This window comes from Sphaerodactylus townsendi, linkage group LG11 (assembly GCF_021028975.2).
Source record: "Sphaerodactylus townsendi isolate TG3544 linkage group LG11, MPM_Stown_v2.3, whole genome shotgun sequence".
Classification (NCBI taxonomy): domain Eukaryota; kingdom Metazoa; phylum Chordata; class Lepidosauria; order Squamata; family Sphaerodactylidae; genus Sphaerodactylus; species Sphaerodactylus townsendi.
Window position 1 is genome coordinate 40,454,845 of NC_059435.1, and position 22,436 is coordinate 40,477,280.

General features: G+C 42.0%; 1 protein-coding gene across 2 annotated transcripts in view; it reads left to right on the top strand.

Annotated features, from left to right (window-relative positions):
- The window catches only part of SKAP2 (src kinase associated phosphoprotein 2), a 140,741-nt gene that overhangs the window by 45,085 nt on the left and 73,220 nt on the right, over positions 1-22,436 (top strand). For both annotated transcript variants that reach the window (XM_048510891.1, XM_048510890.1), the window contains exons 5-6: positions 13,516-13,593; positions 14,874-14,957. In XM_048510891.1, the coding sequence (XP_048366848.1) occupies positions 13,516-13,593; positions 14,874-14,957 (162 nt within the window). The remainder of the gene's footprint in view (positions 1-13,515; positions 13,594-14,873; positions 14,958-22,436) is intronic.

Genomic DNA, 22,436 nt, shown 5'->3' on the forward strand with positions numbered 1-22,436 from the left:
AACAGTCTTCATATAAAAGCTACTTGCTGTTTGTTCCTGAACAATAAAATCCCTATTCAGGGTTAAGGTAAAGGGTAAACATATCTGAACAGGAGTCTGCCCAAATGCTGCTGTTTATATTTACCACCGTTGAGTAATGTATTCAGTAGCTTGATCCAGGGAAAAACCCAAGTAATAATTGGCTTCCTTTGAAGCATTATGACTATTTGGTACCTCTTACAATTTCAAAGGAATATACAATTGCTTCTGCAAGCTACAGCTGGGTGAAACAGCAATTGGTAAAGTTATAATTATAAATTTTAATTATTTTACTGTATAAAACATTTCTTTGTCACCTGTTCATCCAACTCAGCAAACGTTAGAAAGGGTAAAGGCCAAAGGCAGCAAACGTTAGAAAGGGTAAAGGCCAAAGAGAAGAATGTGTATATTGCAGACTTCTTAAACAGGTATGACAATTCCCCAACCCCTCAGTCATACAAAATGTATATAAATGTCTTTTGACCCATCCTAGGAAGCTGAGGAACTGAATATGCCTTTGTTAGTAAACGCATGAAATTGGCACATGAACAGGTGATATCAATTTTCAAACATAAACTGTTTTATTTTACTTTTACAGGGAAATGATCTGGTCAGACTTTCAGGAAGGTTTCAGGTTTAACCTTGGCAGGTGAAAAGGCAACAAGGATAGGGGAACGTAGCTGTTTTGTTCTACTGGCAGGTGTTTATAACTACTGGCAAAGATCACTTGGCTATTCCTCAAAAGCAGGCATAAGCTTATTTCACACAAAAATTTTAAAGTTTGTGGAGGCAGGAAAATACAGGTTCCAATTTTTGTTCTGTAACGCTTGATAGGGATCATGATTTTGGATCTATTTTCCTTAGGGAAAGATTAGTGACTTCTGTTTCCTATTTCAGGATCCTACTCAATCCTACACATCCTTCTCTAGCTTGCACTCTCAACTACCACTCTCCCAGGTCAACAAGAGAACTCCTCCTTTTCCATCTTTCTTTCTTTCTTTCTTTCTTTCTTTCTTTCTTTCTTTCTTTCTTTCTTTCTTTCTTTCTTTCTTTCTTTCTTTCTTTCTTTCTTTCTTTCTTTCTTTCTTTCTTTCCTTCCTCCTTTCCTTCCTTCCTTCTTTCTTTCTTTCTTTCTTTCTTTCTTTCTTTCTTTCTTTCTTTCTTTCTTTCTTTCTTTCTTTCTTTCTTTCTTTCTTTCTTTTTCTCTCTCCCATCCACCAGGGTTCTCAGACTGATGCAAGGCACATGTAGTTAGCCATCCCTCACAACAGGACTTCAAGAGTTGTGTGCTTATCACTTGCAGTTTGCCTCAGGATTTCAACATTCTATTTTGTCACTGTACTTGCTGGTTCTTGCTGCTGATTTCCAGCTCCCCCCTCCCCCCTTTCTTCTTTCTGCCTGGCCTTAAGCGCAAACATCTGTCTGATATGGCCATGTATGAACTCATAAGTCATCAGCCAGCCAAATGTTCATTTCTATGAAGATGGAAAAAACACATAATGTGGGTGTCTGGAAAACTTTTGGGTCCCGACATGGATCTTGTGAACCATTTGATTGCTTTTGAGGTCATCTTTGCTTTTAAAAAAATGTTCTCACTTTAAAAAATCTTTTCCTCTGTATTCAGAGAGAAATAGCCATTGCTTTGCAAGCTACAGATTACTTGTAGGTTGCTTCAGCATTCATAATACTGGTGGTGAGCTCACTGAAGGTATGTGCGTGTGGGAAGAATTCTGTGGTGAGAGGGAGACAGGCAGAATTCTAGAATGACAGGTACCTTAAACAGACCTCTTGGTATTTGTATTATTTTTTGCCTCAGGGTTTCAATCTTTTAGTTATGCTGGTTTGTAATTTCCTTTGCTGCAATAGCAGCAGAATGAAAACTTCAACACCTCTGTTCAACTATCAACTTTTCTTTCTGAATTTTGTTTGTTTTCTCCTCAGGATACCATGATATATTTTTAAAATAACTTTGCACTGCAAAGCAATCGACAGTGAATATTTTGAATTCCTAGTAGTGTTTTATGTTCCGTAATAGATAAAAGATGTCTTCCCCCATTCTTGATTTTTAAAGTAACTGATCATTTCTAAGAATGACTTTTAGTCTGACAATCAACCACTGACTGTGTATATCCTACAAAATGGATTTTTTTTCTGAGTAGGATTTCAGCAGCCAAAGAAAACGTTTCTTGAGTAAAGTGATATTCTTTTGTATAGTGACTGATCCATGCTGATTTCCATTAATTTGCATTAATTAATTCTGTCCCACAAACCTGTCGAGTGAATGAAAATCTTCCGCTTTGTCTTTGAAAAGTTATATACCGCTTTTCTTCCCGGACAGCAGCACCCTCAAAGTTTTGTATGTTTTTTAAAAATCATCAAAATGCAACAAAAAGACTACTATAAAAATCCTTAATTATGAGCACTAATTAATTCAGAGAACCAGTATGGCATTATGGTTAAGACTAATGGATTCTAATCTGGAGAACTGGGTTCAATTCTCCACTTTTCCACATGAAGCCCACTGGGTGACCTTGGTTGGGCCATGCCCAGTTGTCTCAGAACTCAGCGTACATGGAAGCAGGCAGTGGCAGTCTCCTTCTGAGTCTCTCGCCTTGAAAGCCTTATGGGGTTGCCGTGAGCCAGCTAAGACACACTAATGCAGGCTAGAAGCAATACAATCAAACCAACCATCAAAAGCCTGGGAGCATAAAAATGTTTAAATGCAGCTCCTAAACACAGAGTTGGTGCTGTATAAAAATCCAAGTTTGCACCAGGCAGAGGAATCTGTGATTATCCCACTGATCCGTAGCCCTTCTGCCCATGAATTGCATACCATACTATTCTACAAAGTCCCCCAATCCTCAGTAGTTGTTTTTCAGCAGGCTCGAAGAGCTACGGCAAGAAGGTTATGGAAATCCCCATTGTACAACTGGATATCTAGTTACACTTTGTGAAAAAACATTTTGACAAAGCTGAGTGGAAAAGCTCTACTTGTGATATCTCCCTTGTTGCCCCTCTCCCATGGCCAACCTGTGCTTTCCTGCCTTCTCTCAGGAATCCTGTGCAATTTTTATACAGCAGTCCTACATTAGGACTGAGCATTTAAACTAGTATGAGGAGCTTTGCATTCCTATAAATATTTCTGGAAGTTCTGTTCACAGTGGGGAGGAAAAGCCAAAAGCTGTTCTTTTTAAACTAACTGGCAGTGTATATATCATTTGCTTAAATTTGTTCTGCATGTTAGGATTGGAGTGGGTGGCTTTCAGTTTCTGACTCCTTTGTTTATGGAATCTTGAAATCTATAAGTTGATTTTCTGTGGCAAAAACTGTTCACTTATGACTTCAGAATGAGGAGGCATTTGGTTCCCTGGGTGTATGAGACGGGAGGCTGTCCCAATATATTCCTGGATGTGTGGATTGGGGAGGGTCCGGGATGGGAGACTGGCCCTGTCAGATCACATGGGGTCTATTTGTAAACATTTGCTTTCTCGATGTTGCCTTCTGGCTTGCAAAGAAAAATCCCTGTGTTTGTAGAGATTATCCTGACGCTAGTATGCTTTGTCAGTTGTCAAGACACGTTTAGCATGTAGAGATGTATTAATCTGATATAGCTACCATTGTAAGTGGCTGGAATAAATAGAGGGCTCAAGCAGATGAAGAGGGATTAACTGTGTAGATGGAGCAAACTCTTCAATCATTAAGCAGTGATTTTACAAAGGATTATCTTGCTTCTACAAATATTGATTACTGATTTGCTTCTCGAGATGAAGCCAGCCTGGCTTGTGCTGTATGTAATGTGCTGTGTGAAGCAAACATCGTTCATATTAATGGATTTGTTGTAAGTATTATGAGAACTGACAGATTTATTATTGTATCATCCACTAGCTGTTCTGTGGGTAAGATTGTCAGCTGTTTCATTACAATTCCCATTTTTGTTTTTATAGTAGTTGTAATACTTCCAGCTAAAGTTGGCATGTGGATATGCAGTCCAGACAAAACACTGTCATGTGCTTTCTAAAAATGTGCTGATCATTTTTAAGTAGAGTAAATAGTATATTTGCTTTACAGGCGCTGCCATGCTTTGAGAAGGAGGTTAAGAAAATACTCTCCTGGGATTTGTCAGTGAATTAGTGTAAATTCAGCAGACAGCATGAGTTTTGATAGCACTCTGCTGGCAGCCAGAGTTTTTATGCAACTTTTTAGAGGCTGACAGCCAAACCAGACATGCACAGGGAATTCTATGTTTGGAGTTCCCAGGGGATGTTTAGAACTCAATTATCTGGTGCAGAGGGGCCTGCTTTGGATTGGGATAGGACAGTTGAAGGCTTCCTTGTGGGGCATTTTCCTGATCTGATGGGAAACAGTTCATGGGAACGGAGGTTTGCCTTGTTGGGTCCCTGAGGCTATTTCAGGCCAGGAAAATGATGCTGGGAGGGAGGGAAGGCTTCCATTCAGCCTCCTGTGACATGATCCTGATCCAGATTGGGGCCCCTATGTAGCCAATCGTGTTCCAAGAGAGATGCCCTCTTGTTCTTCAATCACCACCACTCGTTTAGGAATGTGGGTGAGAATCGTAAGCAGGTGGAAAGACATCTGGGAACAGACATTTCCCTTACCCTCACAAGATGTAACCAGCCTTCAAGTCATGCCTTCCTGTTTGGTTTTCCTGGGGTGACCTTATTTTATTTATTTGTCGTTTATTCTTTGGACTTCTTAACCTTCCTTTCCCCAGTTTTTTCCCCCTTAACTCAACTGTCAGTGTGTTGGTAAATCAAATGTAGTTCGTCCTTAAGATAAGAAAATCAAACATTAAGCTTTCTGGAAAGGCAACTATGAAAGATTGAATATTCAAAACGAGCCATTGCCACTCATGTAAATGGCTTTCATATCTGCTATTGGGAAGATATTCCAAAGCCTTTCAGTGTTTTTGTTGTTGAGGATCTGTAGATGTCTGTATGGTACCTTATTTTTTTCTGGACACACCAGGCATTTCCAGTGCCATGGTAATATTATCATTTGTTCTCAGCGGTGAACTGTTAAAGCCCAAATAATTCATACAAATGTTTCCTCTGATCCTGGGTCAGAAGCATCTTGAGAGTAAATCTGTGGTCATTTGAAGAGTTCCATCTGTTCCTATAAAGAGAATTCAACCTATCTCATTCAAAGCTATATTATATATCCTTTATGACCTTTCAAAGTTTAGAGTTTTTAAACAGGGTTCATTGCTAGTATAATCCACCCTAACATGCACGGTTTAATTGGAAAATTTGGCAAAAGGCCCACTGGAAATCATGAATGCTGTCCTTTAAAATGGAAGGTGGAATGCCTTTTTAGCATGAATGCAACTTTGTCATTTGATGAGTCGAAGAGTTATTTTGCTCCAATGTAAGCATTTTAAAATAACCATTTGCAGGGACTGATCTGGAAGAAAGGGACTGGTAGGAAGAGAATGGAACCCTTGTTTCAAGGCATGACAGAACAGACCCATTACTTCTCAATCCATTGCTGGATCTTGTCAATTTCCAAACTATTTTTCAATAGTCAGTTACACAAACAGACATAGCAAAGACCTTGGATCTCCACCAGTCTACAAAAAGTAAACTCTGCTGGTAGCTGTAATTTGTATTAGGGCTGCTCAGAATAGGACGGGGAAAAATATGATGCTGGCAGGGGATGATGGGAACTGTAGTCCATAGCATCTGGAGGGCCTCAAGTTTGACACCTGTGCTGTAAGGGCAAACAAGCCAGAAGTTTTCAGGAGGACAAACTTTCCCACTCTCTAGTATACTGATCATTGTGTGAGGAAGCTGATTTGATGAGCAAATCGAAGCAAGCTTGAAGGGTTAAATTCCCCTCTTTTCTCTCTGTGTTGCCAGAAACTGAATCAGGGCTCCACATGTATGCAATTTAATTTTACAGCTGCAGAGAGACTCCTGATCTTTGTTGCATCAGTTTTGGACCTTTCTAAAGGTCTTGTTGAGTATCAGTTCTAATTGATAGTGACACACGCTTCCAAAGTTTTAAAATAAAATTATTGTGACACTGAATTACTATGGTACTTTAGAATAGTGCACAACCTCCTCAGTCACAGGACTCTGTTTTAACCTCTATCTGCAATATGGGGCCCTCTTTTATTTTATTACTGTATGTCTTTTCCTCCACTTGTCCATTCCTCCCTTTCTCATCCTCTTAGATCTAAGTAACCAAAACACAGAGGGGAGGTTGCTGCTATGACCCCCTTAAACAGAAGCATGACCTATTTTGTATGTCACAGTTGACTAAAGCCAGTGGAAGAGGCAGCCATAGTTAATATTTGCTGTGGGAGCTCTGTGCACATGTGTTGAGGCGGATGAAATTGGCAAAAGGCTGAAATAGATGACCTAATAGTGCTGATCAAAAATCTGTTGTAAGGAACAGTCAACTTGAGCTTCTCCCATCAGTGAGGAATTGGCTTAGCTTTGCTGGGTGAATAGTACTAGATAAAGACAGCCCTGACCCTACTAGTCATATAATTACAACAGTTCATTTTTGTTGATTGAATCTTGGCAGACTGTAAGGTCCTGAGAACTTCAAAAGTGGACATTCATGTCGAACAATCCAAATCACTTGGCTAGGCCCAAAAAAACTGTGAAGGAAATGAAAATAGCTTCTAGTACAGTTCCACACATACTCTTGCAAGAGTTTGCACAAGAGTTCACATTCGTGCTATGTAACGTAGGATTCCAAATAGGTCTAATCCTTTTGCTTGCACAAGAAATTGTGCAAGCAGATTATCTTTGGGTTTAATTTCCTTTTCTCATGGGGTACTCTAAAACAGCCCTTTGGTGATTGCAAGATGCCTTTGGATCCAGCCTTCTATTGAAGCTATAACAAAGGAATCAAGTTGAGTATGAAATATTTTTATGTACAGAATGCATGCTTTTCTCAAGGTAGCGCTTATGAAGCTCCTCTGACTGTGCTGAGTGGGAAGGGATATTTGTCATGCATTCTTTAGCACTTATTCCAGTTTTATTGCATGGCTTTGAGCAATAACAGTAAGCGGTAAGGAAGATTTTCAATACTAGAGAAATACATAACTTTTTTTTTCAACAAGCATTGAACATTTATACTGCTTATCCTTGTAGCACCCACAATTCTACTGAACAAGTGCTAATCTCAGTCTTTTTCCCTGGGTGGTTTTTAGCAGCTGAGCTGTAAATGTAGTTTTATTATATTTTATTATATTTTGAAAAATGAACCTGACTCCTGCACTCATTTGAATCAGTACAGCAAGAAATAGGCTGATCTCTATCTAGAGATTTCCTAATCTGTTGACACATACAAAATGCCTGCTTTGAGCTGAAGTATGGCTTCCGCGTAAGGTTATGGACTAGCTGCACACCAGATGAGAAATTGAACTTCTGTTTTGTTTTGGGGTTGTTGTTTTTTGTGATAAACAGTTTAGAAAACCTTTTGTTTGGATTGGGGCTGGTTGTCATGCGGAAGTGTACAGACAGTGTGGTGCAGTGGGTTAGGATCTGTCAATTCTAATCAGAAGAACCCACTCTTCCACGTGAAGGCTGCAGTCACAGATCTCTCAGAACTCCCTCAGCCCTCACAGAGGCAGACTGTGGCAAACCACCTCTGAATGTTTTTTGCTCTGAAAATCCTACTGGTCACCATAATTCAGATTTGACTTGACAGTGTACACACATACATCCAATAATAGTCTGATAACCATGTTGGTCAACTCTGTCGTCACCTGTGAAATATCCTGAGCTGGATATAAGTGCTGATTGATCTTCATTCTACTTGTATCTGACAAAATGAGCTTTGACTCATGAAAACTTGCATCCTGGAAAATGTTGCTGGACTCCAAGGTGCTCCTAGGCTCAGATTTTGTCAAATCTAAAGAGAGCTTTGTAAGTGTGAGGAGAAAACTAGCACATGCAGTTATTCCTCTTTAGCATTCTCATGCCTCTGAGGCATATGTGCACAGCTTTGTGTGTGTGTACTTTGAACATTCTGCAGACCTCAAAAGCTGTTCTGCTTCCTGTTTCTTTTGGCACGCTGACAGTATCAACTGATTTTTTCACATCTCTCTGGCTGAAGATGATTTTTACAGACTCTTTCCCCATCATGAGCATTAGGCCTTATTTTCTGTTAAGACATGGAGAATCATGTCCTTCACCTCACTGCTTAGCAGGAGGATGAATTTATAATTATTTCTTGTTCTTGGGGGAGGGGGGGAGATTTTGAGGGTGGGTGACAGGAGGAACAGGAATCGAGAACTGTGCACTTAATTGTGTGCTTTTCTCCACCCTGAGTTTACCTCTTCCCAGTACCATGGTTAATTAGGGTCAAGGAAGCACTTTCCCTCTGCCACTGATTAAATCTCCTAACTAGACTTGTGGTTCTAAAGCAGTTAGAGCTCTGAGAAGCTTATAGCATCTTATATTTGGGGTGGTCCAAGATTAGTACCAGGTCCAGTTCCCCTTTCCTTCCAGTTCCTATGATCCACGAAGAACTCAAGCAGATGCATTTCCTCTTTCTCTTTTTACCCTCTTGAGTGTACGTTCACCTCATCTTCCATATTCTTTGCCTTTTAGAGGGTACTCATACCAATGGGCCAGTTTTCCATCCTTCCGAGAGCGATAAAATGAGTACCCAGCTTCTGGGGTTGAAGTGTAGACGACTGGGGAAAGCAATGGCAAACCTCCCACGATCATAATCCACCTGGTAACACTATGATGTGATGTCTCGTAATGGGTCAGTAATGACCCAGTGCTTGCACAAGAGACTGCCTTTACCTTTTGCATACCAATGAAGCTGCCAGTCAAACCATTGGTCCACCAGGGCCAGTATTTGTCTCTTCATACCAGCAGTGGCTTCCCAGGGTCTCATATCATAGACCACATTAGGGATCATGGCTGGATAGTGAAAGTATGTAGCAAATTCTGTGCCCTGCAGGTTTTTGAACATGCAAATAAAAGGGTGGACAACATAAAGGCAGCACATTTTGCGGATATTAGCAGACGAAGAGGATGTTAATTCTTGATCATCATGTGAAGTAGAATGATTATGCAGAGTGCTGGGAATAACACCCGTAGACCCTGTTTATCATGGCGATGAGGGCAAAATGCAGAGAGGGGAAAGATATTGCATTCTGTCAGCACCAGTGGCAACCCACTCTAGCAGCATTGTTGGATCAGCTTGGAAACAGTGAACCCCTGAGACATGTTTAAGGACATTTTGCAGAGATGTCCTTCTTCTTTCCCCACTCTTCTCTGGGTCTGAACTGACGCTGTGGCCTCTTATCTAAAAAGATCCATTTTCTCTCCAATAATCCAAAGGCCTGCAGACGCTGCTGTGAATGACATGATTGCCTATGGTGTCATGCTGGGAAATGATGATTCATGTTGCCTGATGCCGACCTGAACCTTGATGCCAAGAGCTCTTGGTGATCATTGTAATTGGCTGACAGTTGGGTAATTGCCTGTTTTGCAGTTGCACTCCATCTGATCCTTTGAAATTGGTGTAAAGCCTCTGTTAACTACCGCGAGGCAGGAAAAGGAGCATATGGGATGTAACAGGAGAAATTAATTACTGTTTAATTATTGGCAGTATTTGTTGAAGTATAGTCACACGCAACCAAAGTTTAATGTTAAAACTTTTTAAAAATCAAGGACTGTGTGGTGTAGTAGATCTGTCTGACTGCCGAAGAACCCAAGTGATATATCCAAGTGAAAGACAGTTGACTTTCGGCACCAAGGAAACAAAGGCAAAGGTGTCAAAATAATTTGTAGTGTGAAATTAGTTACACTTTCAATATGTAGTTTATATAATGGATTGGAGCCAGTGTTTTGGGATTTGAGGAGATGGATTCAAATCCGTGCCCAATCTTGATTCTCTGAAAAGGGGATCTTTGAGCCAGTCATTCAGCATAACATGTCTTACAGGATTGTTGTGACAATAAAATGTGGAAACTATGCATACCTCTCTAAGCTTTTGCTTCAAGGAAGAAACATACATGTGATGCATTGATCTATGTTAGTTTTGGAATTGGAGTATTTGAGAATTGAATTGAAATGGACCCAGAGTTTCTTCTGTAGAACAGTGGACTATTCAGAGACCATCCTTTCACCTTCTTGAAGGCCTCTGGCAGCAGACAAAAGTCCTCTGTTGTGGAATGGCTAGGGATGATACTGTGGGAAAGATGAAAATATCAACATCATGGCTGAATTGGTCTGGTACCAGACAACTAGCCTTTAACTGAGTCATCATTTCAGAATGCATGGCTTTTCTCCTGAAGACTACAAATGAGAGCCAAAACAGATGTCTGTGGGAGATCCATGACTAATTTACATACTTTATTTTTATCTCTCATTTTTTCCCAATGGGGTCCCAAAGTGACTTACAATGTTCTGTCCTTCCCCATTTTAACCTCACAACAACCTTGTGAGATTGGTTAGGCTGAATGTGTGTTACTGGTCCAAAGTCACCCAACGAGCTTCCATGGCAGACGGGGATTTGAACTGGGTTTCTCAGATGCAGGTATCACTACACCCCCATGCAAGGACATAGGTAAGGGGTTTTTTTTCCCCGGATTTGAAGACCCCCATTGCATGTCCAAAGCTCCGCCCTGTTTGTGTTTTTGTATTTTTAAGTGTTTTTTCAGTTTGTGGCCTTCAGGGGGTGCAATTTTTAGGCTAGCAACACCACAATTTCAGGGATCTTTCAGGAGACTCTTCTGATGATACCACCCAAGTTTGGTGACGTTTGGTCCAGGGGGTCCAAAGTTATGGACTCCCAAAAGGGGTGCCCCATCCCCCATTGTTTCCAGTGGGAGCTAATAGGAGATGGGGACTTTGAGGGTCCATAACTTTGGACCCCCTAAACCAAACTTCACCAAACCTGGGTGGTATCATTGGGAGAGTCTCCTAAAGATACCATGAAATTTTGGTGCTGCTAACTTAACAATTGCACCCCTGAAAACAGGCACCCCCAAAATTCCCCCAGATTCTCCTTTTAAATCCACCCCTTTCTGCATGGATTTAAAGAGAGAATCTGAGGTCCCCAGTTTAAACATTGAAAGTGATGCTGTTTCAGGGAGGGGGATAACCCACCCCCAAACAGCATCACTTTCAATGTTGTATTAACTGGGGACCCCAGATTCTCCCTTCAAGGTGGATTTAAAAGGAGAATCTGGGCTCCCTAGTTTAAACACCATTGAAAATGATGCTGTTTGGGGGTGGATTCCAGCATCACAGCGACTGCCCATGCACTCAGCTTTTGCACCGGGGTCCATTTTCCCTAGCTACACCTCTGCCCAGAGGGGTGGGCAGAAGGGACTGCTGGCTGCAGGCTGGGAGCCCTGCCGGTAGGGGGATGGGGCAGATGGGGCTGGGGAGTCTGCCGTCCTTGGCTTCGGAGAGCTGCTTTTATAAGCACTGAGGCAGGGGGTGGGGCTTAGGGGCATGGTCCCGCCCCCAACCCCCCATAAAAATCTATACCTACGTCCCTGCCCCCATGACTTTAAAAAAGGGGGAGGGAGCAGCCACGGAGCCAGTTCACTCCTGATTGTGGCCACAGATTTTTTTTTTTGAGGGGAAGGTGGTGCCAGTCCTTTATCTCTACTGAGTTTGCCTATAGGGACCACTCGCCTTCAACTTACCCCTGGGATGGTGACGCTTTCTGGGAAACTATCAAGATATTTCACACAAACTCTTGTCATCTGATGCTTGTGCGATAATACATAGAAACAACCTTTCTTTTCTGTCTGCACCCGCCCACTGCCCACCCCCAGCCATTCTGCTGGCCATGTTTTCACATGCACTCTTCTTAGTTTAAATGTGCATGTATGTGCTACAAAGTGCTTGAAAATTTTGCTTTAAAATGATTATAGGATAATGTGTGCTGGCTCTGAAGTACCTTGCTCCCCCTTTTGCTCAGTTTGTAATTTAATGAAGAGGAGGAGGAGGAGGATTTATACCCCCCTTTTCCTCCTGTAAGGCGACTCAAAGAGGCTGACAATCTCCTTTCCCTCCTTCCCCCCTCCCCAACAACAAACACCCTGTTAGGTAGGTGGGGCTGAAAGAGCTCAGAAGAACTGTGACTAACCCAAGGTCACCCAGATGGCATGTGTTGGAGTGCACAGGCTAACCTGAATTCCCCAGATAAGCCTCCACATCTCAAGCACAGCACAGCGGGGAATCAAACCCGGTTCCTCCAGATTAGAGTACACCTGCTCTTAACCACTAGGTCACTGCTGCTCCTAATGTCATTCTTTGAACAGTTTTAACTAGACTTAAGAAAGCATGTAAGGCTGATTCCTATGAAACCATGATACTCTCTGGACTAGGAATCCAAAAGAGGATGAAACCAGATTTTGAAATCTCTGTGTGGAAAGAGGAGAACAAGCCTTAGCTGGAGAGAGAGAGAAAGTGAGTGAGAGTGAGTGAGTGAGAGTGAGTGAGTGAGAGTGAGAGTGAGAGTGAGTGTGTGGGGGGAATGCATTCACTGGGAAGTTCATTCACATAGTTAATTCCAATCACATTATTGTTCTGCTTGCTCTCTCAAGAAATCTGGACAACATACACGGTGAGCCAGAGTGGTGTAGTGGTAAAGAGTGGTGGGTTCTAACCTAGGCCCCTTCCGCACACGCAGAATAATGCAATTTCAAACCACTTTCACAACTGTTTGCAAGTGGATTTTGCTATTCCGCGCAGCTTCAAAGAGCACTGAAAGCAGTGTGAAAGTGCATTATTCTGCATGTGCAGAATGAGCCCTGGAGAACTACATTTGATTCCTCACTCCTCCACATGAACAGTGAACTCTAATCTGATGAACCATGTTTGTTTCCTCACTCTATCACATGGAGCCTTCTGGGTTACTTGAACTAGTCACAGTTCTCTCTGAACTCTCAGCCCCACCTCCCACACAAAGGAAAGTGATTTTAAGTCACTTTGAGGCTCCTTAAAGGTAAAGAAAAGCAAAGTATAAAAACTACTGTTCTTCTTCATCTCCTTTTACTCTCGCATCATCCCTTTGAAATTGGTTAATATGAGAGATTGTGACTGGCTCAGAATCAGTCCAAGAGTATCATGGCTAAGCAGCAATTTGAATCCAAATTCTTCCCCATCCTAGTCTGGCATATTTACCATTACCCCACACACAATACAACTGAATCAGCCAAATTAAACATGGCCCGTCAAAAAGCACCGATGGTACTTCATAGCTCCCTTACTCCAGAAGGTCTTTGTTCATAAATTGTACAGGTTCCGATGAGTAAACGTTCGAAACCCAGTTCACATGCTTATCTACATACTGAACACTTGACATGGAAATAAAATTAAGTTTAATAAATGATGTTGTCCTAAAATTCCTTCATTTGTATATTCCAAAGCGGTGAATATACATCTGTTAATTAAGCATATACTTTGTTTGTTGTATTACTTTACCAGTGGCTTTAGAGAAACAGGTTCACCGGGTGTTTACTTATCTCTACTCATCTTTCAGGGACTCAGTTTCTTCCTGTGGCTGCCCAAGACCTTCAGTTTGTGTTAAAGTCTGGGTACCTGGAAAAACGCAGAAAAGGTAAGCAGATTTGGACAATCAGATTACATACAATCAGTGTCATCAAGAAATTGTTTTCTGCCCTATTGTTTGTATCAATAGCATTTTCTGCACAACACAAATAAAACATCTTGAGGTTGGAAAATTAAATATTACCTGTAGGAGTTTCCCACGTCCCCCCTCCCAGTTTTTTTTTTTAAACCCCTTCTTCTAGACTGAAAATGTTTTATTTGGCTACACTAAACTAGCGATTCTTTTTCTCCAAATGTTTTCAAAAAGGTTTCCTATTTGCTGGGCAATCAGGAAATATTTTATTCTTCCTGATTTTGAAACTATCACTTTAATTTCTCGGTTCCCCCCATTTTCTGCCTTCAGTGATTCAGTAAACCAGGCTTTAACACGTCATGAATAAACTGATGTTTGTTAATGTTGTCTCAGTTAAGAACAAGACCCCGTTTTTAACTTCTATCCTACTTCTGATTAAATATTTAAAATAAGAGTGTTTAGGGTTTTCAAATTTTATTGAGTTTTAAAGATTGTATGCAAGCTGTGTTACAGCAGCTGTTGTATGTCATCAATCACTTTAGAAACAGTTAAAGCACTGTACGTACACTTAGTGAATAAATAAGCAGAAATGATGTTAGTCTTTTTGTATATTAGTTGGACAGCCACCTTTTATAATTGAAGAGCCAAACAATGTCAAAATTCCTAACAAGAGATTATTAAACAGCCAGTATAAGAGAGCCTGTTTGTCAAACTGAAAATGTACAGTGTAACATTACTGTTATGGGTCAGTAACCCAGTTTCTGCAGCCCAAATACTGGTGGTTGAAAGTACACTAGTATAAAGTGCAAGTTCATAATTTGCACTTGGATTAATGGCTGCTTTTCAATTATATTGTTTTTCTTTCTGTAAGGCATCTTTAAGAAGCTGTTTAGAACCATAAGAACCTTCTCCTGCCATTTTTTCCCCACCAACAGGCTGTTTTAGCCAGCCCCTCCAATATACATACCTACACATAAAAAATTCATTGCCTTTTCAAAAGAGCCATATTTGGCTTTGGAGCCATAGGTATTAGCTGGTTTATTTATGAAGGCATTTATATTCTTTCTTGTAGTTCAAAGTGGCTTATTGGGCGTGTGTTATTATAAAGTGGATTTTTTTGACATTACACTTCCACATTTTAATTGATTATATAAAACAGTTCCATACTTATAAAAGTTTCCATAGTAAAAATGATACTCAGGGTAAGCCTGATCCAATGTAGGAAGAACAACTAACTTGACTTGTGTTAATTGCAGACCACACCTTCCTTGGCTTTGAGTGGCAAAAACGATGGTGTGCTCTGAGTCGGACCGTCTTCTACTATTATGGAAATGACAAAGGTATTGTAATATTTGTGGTTTAGCTTAATCAGAGGTGGAGCAAGGAAACTGCGCCGGGACGCATGCGCGCCCTACGCCCCTGCCTCAGCGTTGGCCACCCCCGCCCCAGAATGCCCCCGCCATGCCCCCTCGATGGCCCAGCCACACCTCTGTCGCTGCTCTGCCTGAGGCATCGCACCCCCCCATCCCGTGGGCACTACGCCACTGACCTTAAGAAATACATTTAGCAGTTGACTTTTTACCAACCCTCTGTGTTGATGCATTCTGAATTCATGAGTGACGTCCTTGGCCTGCTGCCATTTTCTTTTCTGATCTGGTATATATTGTGCCAGGGGCGTAACGAGGCAGCCCTGGGCAAACTGTAGCCCTGGGCAAAACCTGAGTTAGATGCCCCCCCCCCCCATGGGTGGCCACTCCACCACGCCCACATTTTTTTTTGCACCAGGACATTGATGCCTGCAGGGGGTGCATTTTAGTGGTGTTCCATTTTTGGCCTGCAGGGGCGCAGTTTTTAGGCTAGCGGCACCAAAATTTCAGTGTATCATCAGGAGACTGTCCTTATGCTACCCCCCAAGTTTGGTGAGGTTTTGTTCAAGGAGTCCAAAGTTATGGACCCCCAAAAGGGGTGCCCCATCCCCCATTGTTTCCAATGGGAGTGAATAGATGGGGGCTACAGTTTTGAGGCCCCCCTGAACCAAACTGCACCAAACCTTGGGGGTATCATCAGGGCAGTCTCCTGATGAGACCCGGAAAGTTTTGAGACTGTGCCTTCAGAAATGTGCCCCCCCCAGTCTGCAACCCCCATTGACAGCAATACAGAAAACTCAATGCAGAACAAAGATTCTTGGGCAAATTTCTAGGATGTTCCTGAAGGGGCACATTTTTGGATGTATCAGCACCAAAATGTCAGGGTATCATCTGGAAACTAGTTCTCCAATGGGACCCCAAGTTTGGTGTGCAGAAGCTTGGTTTAGGGGGGTCCAAAGTTATGGGACTCCTCAGAAAATGGGGTGTACCCCATCCCACATTTCCTCCTTTGCTAAGGAGATGGGGGCTACCCTTTTGAGGGTCCATAACTTTGGACCCCCTGAACCCAAACTGGTAATCACGCAAACCTTGGGGGTCCCATCATGACAGTCTCCAGATAATACCCTGAAATTTTGGTGCTGATACGTCCAAGAATGCCCTCCCTGCAAGAACATCCCGAAATTTTCCCAATGTTCTGCATTGAGTTTTCTGCATTTCTGTCAATGGGGGTTGCAGGCTGGGGGGCACATTTCTGAAGGCACAGTCTTAAAACGTTCATGGTCTCATAAGGAGACTGCCCTAATGATACCCCCCAGGTTTGGTGCAGTTTGGTTCAAGGGGGCCAAAATTATGGACCCTCAAAACTGTAGCCCCCATCTCCTATTAGCTCCCATTTGAAACAATGGGGGATAGGGGCACCCCTTTGGGAGTCCATAACTTTGGACTCCCTGAACCAAACCTCACCAAACTTGGGGGGTAGCATAAGGACAGTCCCCTGATGATACGCTGAAATTTTGGTGCCGCTGGCCTAAAAACTGCGCCCCCTGCAGGCCAAAAATGGAACACCACTAAAATACCCAAAAACGAACCCAGCATTTTGATGCCCCCCCACAAAGTGATGCCCTGGGCAGCTGCCCACCTTGCCCAATGGGCATTACGCCAGTGTATTGTGCTGTCTGCTTCCAGACAGTGTGATTATTCCTTCTCTGCTATGTCTTACCTTTTTGCTGTTGTTGTTGCTGCTGTTTAAGGAATTTCAGAGAGGTCGCTCCCTCCCCCCGCCCCAAACTTTTATCAGATTTCAAGATGACTTAGTTCCTTTGGTATTTCTTTTCTCCCTTCTTCGCCTTCCTCAAAAAATGTTTAGATGTTTTTGTATCTGCTTACCATCTTCTTAACATTTTCATTCTGATTGGGATATATAGCAGTTTTGAATTTTCACAGCAGTCAAATAACAAATTTATGATATTGTTTAGGTTTTGAAGTATTTTTCTAATTAAGGTACAGCTAGTTCTGTGTTAAAACTTTGAAAATGGTTTTCCAGATAAAATTGAGAGCTTGTTCTGTCACTTTACAGCATGAAACAGAGGACCCCTTGCTGAAGAATACGCATTTGCCAGTGTTCAGAGATGTTCAATAAAAGAGTGGGTTGACTTAAGCCATTCAGAAACTGGAGGCAGATGGCATTTGTGTCATGGATGCACAATGTCATCTGCCTGTGTCCTGCTTTCTGTGGGTCTGCACAAGTCCAGTAGTGTCCCCCTCATCTTTCTGCATCTTAATATTTGGTTTCAAGTAGTTTTAATGATTACTGGCAGCTTGGAGTAATCTACCTCCAACTAATCTGCAGTGTTTGGGGTCGGGGGAAGGCTTCCCTGTATTTCAATATGTGAAAATAGTCACTGTTTCTAGGCTTTTCCTTCACTTCTTCAAGGATGTTCAGTGAGCAGTTGACTCCAGAGTGCAAGCAATTGGAAGTGCAGCAGCAACAGTTTCTTGTTTGGCTTCCTTGTCCTCTTTGTAGTTGGTTGGCAGTAAGTGGTACAGGTTGGTCACGTAACCTGAGGTTCATCCGTGAAGGACAAGCTTGGGAGACAATCAAGTGAAGAGATGGGTTTTGCCTCTCTGTTTGGCCCCTGTTCATGTTTCTGTTGACCATAACAATATGACCGAGTTGCATGTAAGCATGATATGTCACACTGTATATAATCTTAGGCCCTTTATGCATGCAGCGCTTACCCCGTGGCTGTCAGCTTCACAGTGGTTTTTTCCTTTTTTGTTTAAATGGGATTCTCCTGCTGCCATGTATTCCCAGCCATGTCTAAAAATGGAAGAAACTTATTTAGTGGAAGGTTGACTACACTAACTGTGTGTCTTGTGTTGAAATCTAATCTAGGAAATACTAATGTTATACTTAGAAAACATCCTCTAGTTTGAGGAAGTATTTTAGGATGGCTTGGCACTAACTGTGAAAGTGCTATCTGAACACATTGCTGGGGAAACAATAGCCAGCAAGTGAAGTCCAGGAAATTATGTTTGAGAGGAAGTTGTGTAGTATGGGCCTGACCCACAGATTACCCTCCTAATTCAAGTTGTTTTGGTCCCAAGTTGGAGAACAAATGGGGTTAAAGACAAGCAGGGTTCTGATAAAAAAAGGGATAGAGTATTAAAAGAATCCGGATGGCTCAAGCAAGTGAGCCATGTCACCACAAGAGGAATAAAATTATTCATGACAGGTCCAATGGGGATGATTCCTGGTCCAAACTGTGGCATGTTGGGAGGGGCAAAGGGGGAACAACCAGTCATATTGACTTGCTTGGAGTAGAGAAAGGGGAGGTAGAAGTGTTTTGATGAACAAACCTCTATGCTAGAATTGAAGTTAGCATCCTATCCTTGAATAATTCTTGGAGAGGTATTTTAATCAGTAAAAATGATTACTGTAGGGTGTAGCTTGAGGATAAATTTGGGGCCACAGTGCTTTCAGAAGCTGATTCTCCAGAAGAAAGTTCCCAGCCAGTTAACTAAAAAAAAAAGAAATGATTGGTCAACTATCTCCATCACTGGAGAGCACCATGAAGCACAAATGGCTGAAGGATTACAATAATTGATATTGAAATTAATTATTGTTCTCAGGAAAAATGCCTCTCTATTGGTGGGTGCCCTTGACAGACTTTACCTTCACAACTGCCTATTAAAACTATTTGGAGCCACGTTAAGAAGTAGCAGATAAAGTTTGATTGATTGATACTGCATCTTACCAATGAAAAGTTATCCTTGAGTTGGAAAATAATCTTCATATGTGCATCTTACTACTATAGAGGTGTTTAAATTGATTTTTCAAATTTCTAGCAAATGGCCTTGGCTTATAGTTGCAACCAAACCTTGGTGAGCCTTCTCTAGAGCATCTACTGCTGACACATGTATCTTAAGAATAAAAGAACCCAAACCACTATCCTGTCTTTGACAATCAACAGCACCAGTTACTTCAGAGGAAATGCAAGAGAAGCTAATGGACAACTTCCAGATCAATTGCTCCCTTGTAATATTCAACTTCTTGCAGTTTGGGTCACTCACAACATGTTTTTATCCCTTAGTCAGCCACACTGATAGCTGTTGATGGCTGTATCATTCATTACTTTATCGAATCACACTTTTATCTAATCACACTTGAACCTTTTGAAGCGTTTGTGACATCCCATAACATGCACCATAGATCTGTCCTGGATTATGTGAAAAACGAGTTTTCAAAATGTGTATTTTCCTTAGATTTCTTATTTCATGTAATACAAAAGAAGATACATAGTAGCTTGCGTTTGGTTTTTACAATAAAAACCCTTTTCGTAAAAACTTATAATTTTTTGTGATAGTAATCAATCAATTTCTCACTTCCAGAAACAGGAAGAAAAAAAATAATTTGCAGTGTGGGAGATGGAGAAGATGAATACAAAAACATTTGGTTCTTTTTCTGCTGCAAATAATGTTCTTGTATATATGTCTTCCCCCTTCCACATCATGTCTTCACCAAGAAAAAAAGATAATTTGTGGTATAGAAGGAAGCATCACATAAGCATGCACAGAGTAGCTGGTGGAGGCTGGGGGGAGCAGTCACAGCATGAAAGGAATGCTTGGTTGAAGCCAGCCATAAGACCCCCAGCCTTTTTGTAATGGTGACTAGAATGCAATAAAAGTTGAGCAGCAATGTCTTTCTGTTGGCTTTTATTGATGACCATAATTTTAATTAATTAATTTTTTGGATACTTCTACCTCACTTTGCTCCCATTGGGGACCCAAATTAGATCATGACATCATTCTCCTCCTCCATTTTATCCTCGCAGAAATAACCCTGTGAAGTAGGTTAGGCTGAGAGTGTGCGACATCCTCAAGTTTACCCACTAAGCTTCCATGGCAGAGTAGAGGTTCCAACCTGGATAGCCCAGATCCTAATCTGATATCCTGGATAGCCCAGATCCTAATCCTCAAGTTTACCCACTAAGCTTCCATGGCAGAGTAGAGGTTCCAACCTGGATAGCCCAGATCCTAATCTGATATTCTAATCCACAGGTGTCAAACTTGCAGCCCTCCAGATGTTCTGGACTACAGTTCCCATCATCCCCTGCCAGCATGATGCTGGCAGAGGATGATGGGAACTGTAGTCCATAACATCTGGAGGGCTGTGAGTTTGACACCTATGTCTAATCGCTATAGCATACTGACTCTCAGAATCTGTGAACCTGACCAACTGTCACAATATCCATCAGGGTGGGGAACTGAGAATGTCCCCATTCTGCCATTCTGGTACTTTCCCTCTGCTTTCTCTTTGGACTGGGCATTGATGAGACGCATGTGCCAACCACTGTAATATCCTGTGGAAAAAGTGCATTGATCCTCCCTTGGTGGGAGGCTTGAATGGACACCTACTTTCTATTTGGCCTTATAAAGAAGAAAAATCTGCTTCTGAGGATCTCCTTGACATATGGGGCAGAAAGTTTGTTAGCCTTCAAACACTTTTACCAAGGCCCAAGTTTGCCATGGAAATGGTGATCCATCTTTGGGTGGGTGATAGATAAAGTCTTCCAAGTGTAATTAGCAAGCAAGCTGTTGTCTAAATGCAAGGTGCGTCCATGGGAAATGCCTGTAGTTGCCATCTACCTCCCCTCTCAAGGCAGGCACACACTGAGCAGGACTTGAGAGGGAGATCCTAGCTGCTAGTCAGGACAGTATGGAAGGAGGAAGTCCTTTTTGTTTTCCATGTCACCTTTTGTGTGTGTTACAGTTTGTTCTTTTGGTTATGGGTTACTTTCTCCCAGCTGCATTATTGGATAGATCTAGAAAGGGAAGGTGGGGGGCCCTTTCTTATTTCTCACTTACATTCACTTAGGCTAAAGGGGATAATTATTGCTTACTTGTCTTAGGGCAACCTAACCTAACAACCTAATCCTAAATGGTGACAAGGAAGCTACCTGACTTGTATCTCCAGAATCTAAGGACTGAGGCAGGCTCGGATACACAGCAGATTCAAAGCAATGTGAGAAACGCTAACAAACCCGACCTCCAATCTGAATTGCTCCTGCTTCAATTACTATCCAGCATGCTGGAGATCTGTTCATGGATTTCCCCTATATAATCTGGTTTGAACCTCTATTGAAGTAGATTAGGGGCCAGCTGTAGAATAATACATACCACTGTGGATCTATCCTTATGTGTTATTAAAATGAAAGCCATGTTGCAGAAGTGCACGCTCTGCACTTCTGAAGGAGGAGGAGGAGGAGGAACTGGATTTATATCCCCCTTTCTCTCCTGAAAGGAGACTCAAAGGGATTTACAAACTCCATTCACTTCCCCCTCACAACAAACACCCTGTGAGGTAGGTAGGGCTGAGAAAGCTCTGAAGAACTGTGACTAGCCCAAGGTCACCCAGCTGGTGTGTGCTGGAGTGCACAGGCTAATCTGAATTCCCAGGTAAGCCTCCACAGCTCAAGCAGCAGAGCGGGGAATCAAACCCGGTTCCTCCAGATTACAGTAAACCTGCTCTTAACCACTACGCCTCTGCTGCTCAAGATATGAGCACACTATAGGTGTAAACAGGTTTTACTGCATCCCTTTCCTGATGTCCATTAATACTTTTCTTTAGTACTTTAGGGAGCAATCCTAAGCAGGTCTGCTGAGAATTATGTTCTGTTTTATTTAGTGGGGCTTGTTCCCAAGGAAGTGTTTTTAAGATTGCAGCACATGTTTGGGCTGAATAGAGTTTTTCTAGAACTCAGAATGGTTGTTTTATCTTCTTGTTGTACTTCCTCTATCCAGAGGGCATCACCTTACATTTAGCTGCATTGATTGTTGCCTCTAGAGCCTTCTGTAACTTTTCATGGCCTGCTTTCAATTTGTCTCTGTTGGGTAACAGCTTCCTGTAAATGTTGAGGCCCCTTAGCATTCTCTTCCTTTCTCCAAGGAGTGGGTCAAGACTGTGCTGTCCAACAAATTAATTGTTTGGCTTTTCCTTAATTTCAAAGCTGCTTATGTACTGAAACTTGGCCTCCTATTTAGTATGACTTTTTGTTTAAACAATTATTTGCAGCGGGTCTTTGGGAAGCCATGTGTGTTTCTGCAGTGTTGGTTAGTGGATGAAGGGAGGTTTTTTCAACTGCTGTTCTAGCAAGTGGGAAATTTAGTATTTGAGATGCTGTTAGGTTTGGTGGTGGCAGACATAGTAGGGAAATCAGCCAGTTCTTCACTGGACAGGTTTTCCCAGTGATTACCGAACCAGGAAGAGACACTGATTTATGGTACGCTTGTCTTGCAAGTTCCAGGTTCCAGTTCTTGGCTCTCCCCAGGTACAGGTGTCATTCCTCGTGCTTCTCACTAAATAAGACCATCTGTAAGCAGCACCCTGTGGAATTCCATAGGCAGCCTTCATAAAAATGTATTTTGTTTTGCACCTTCTGTTTTTTCCAA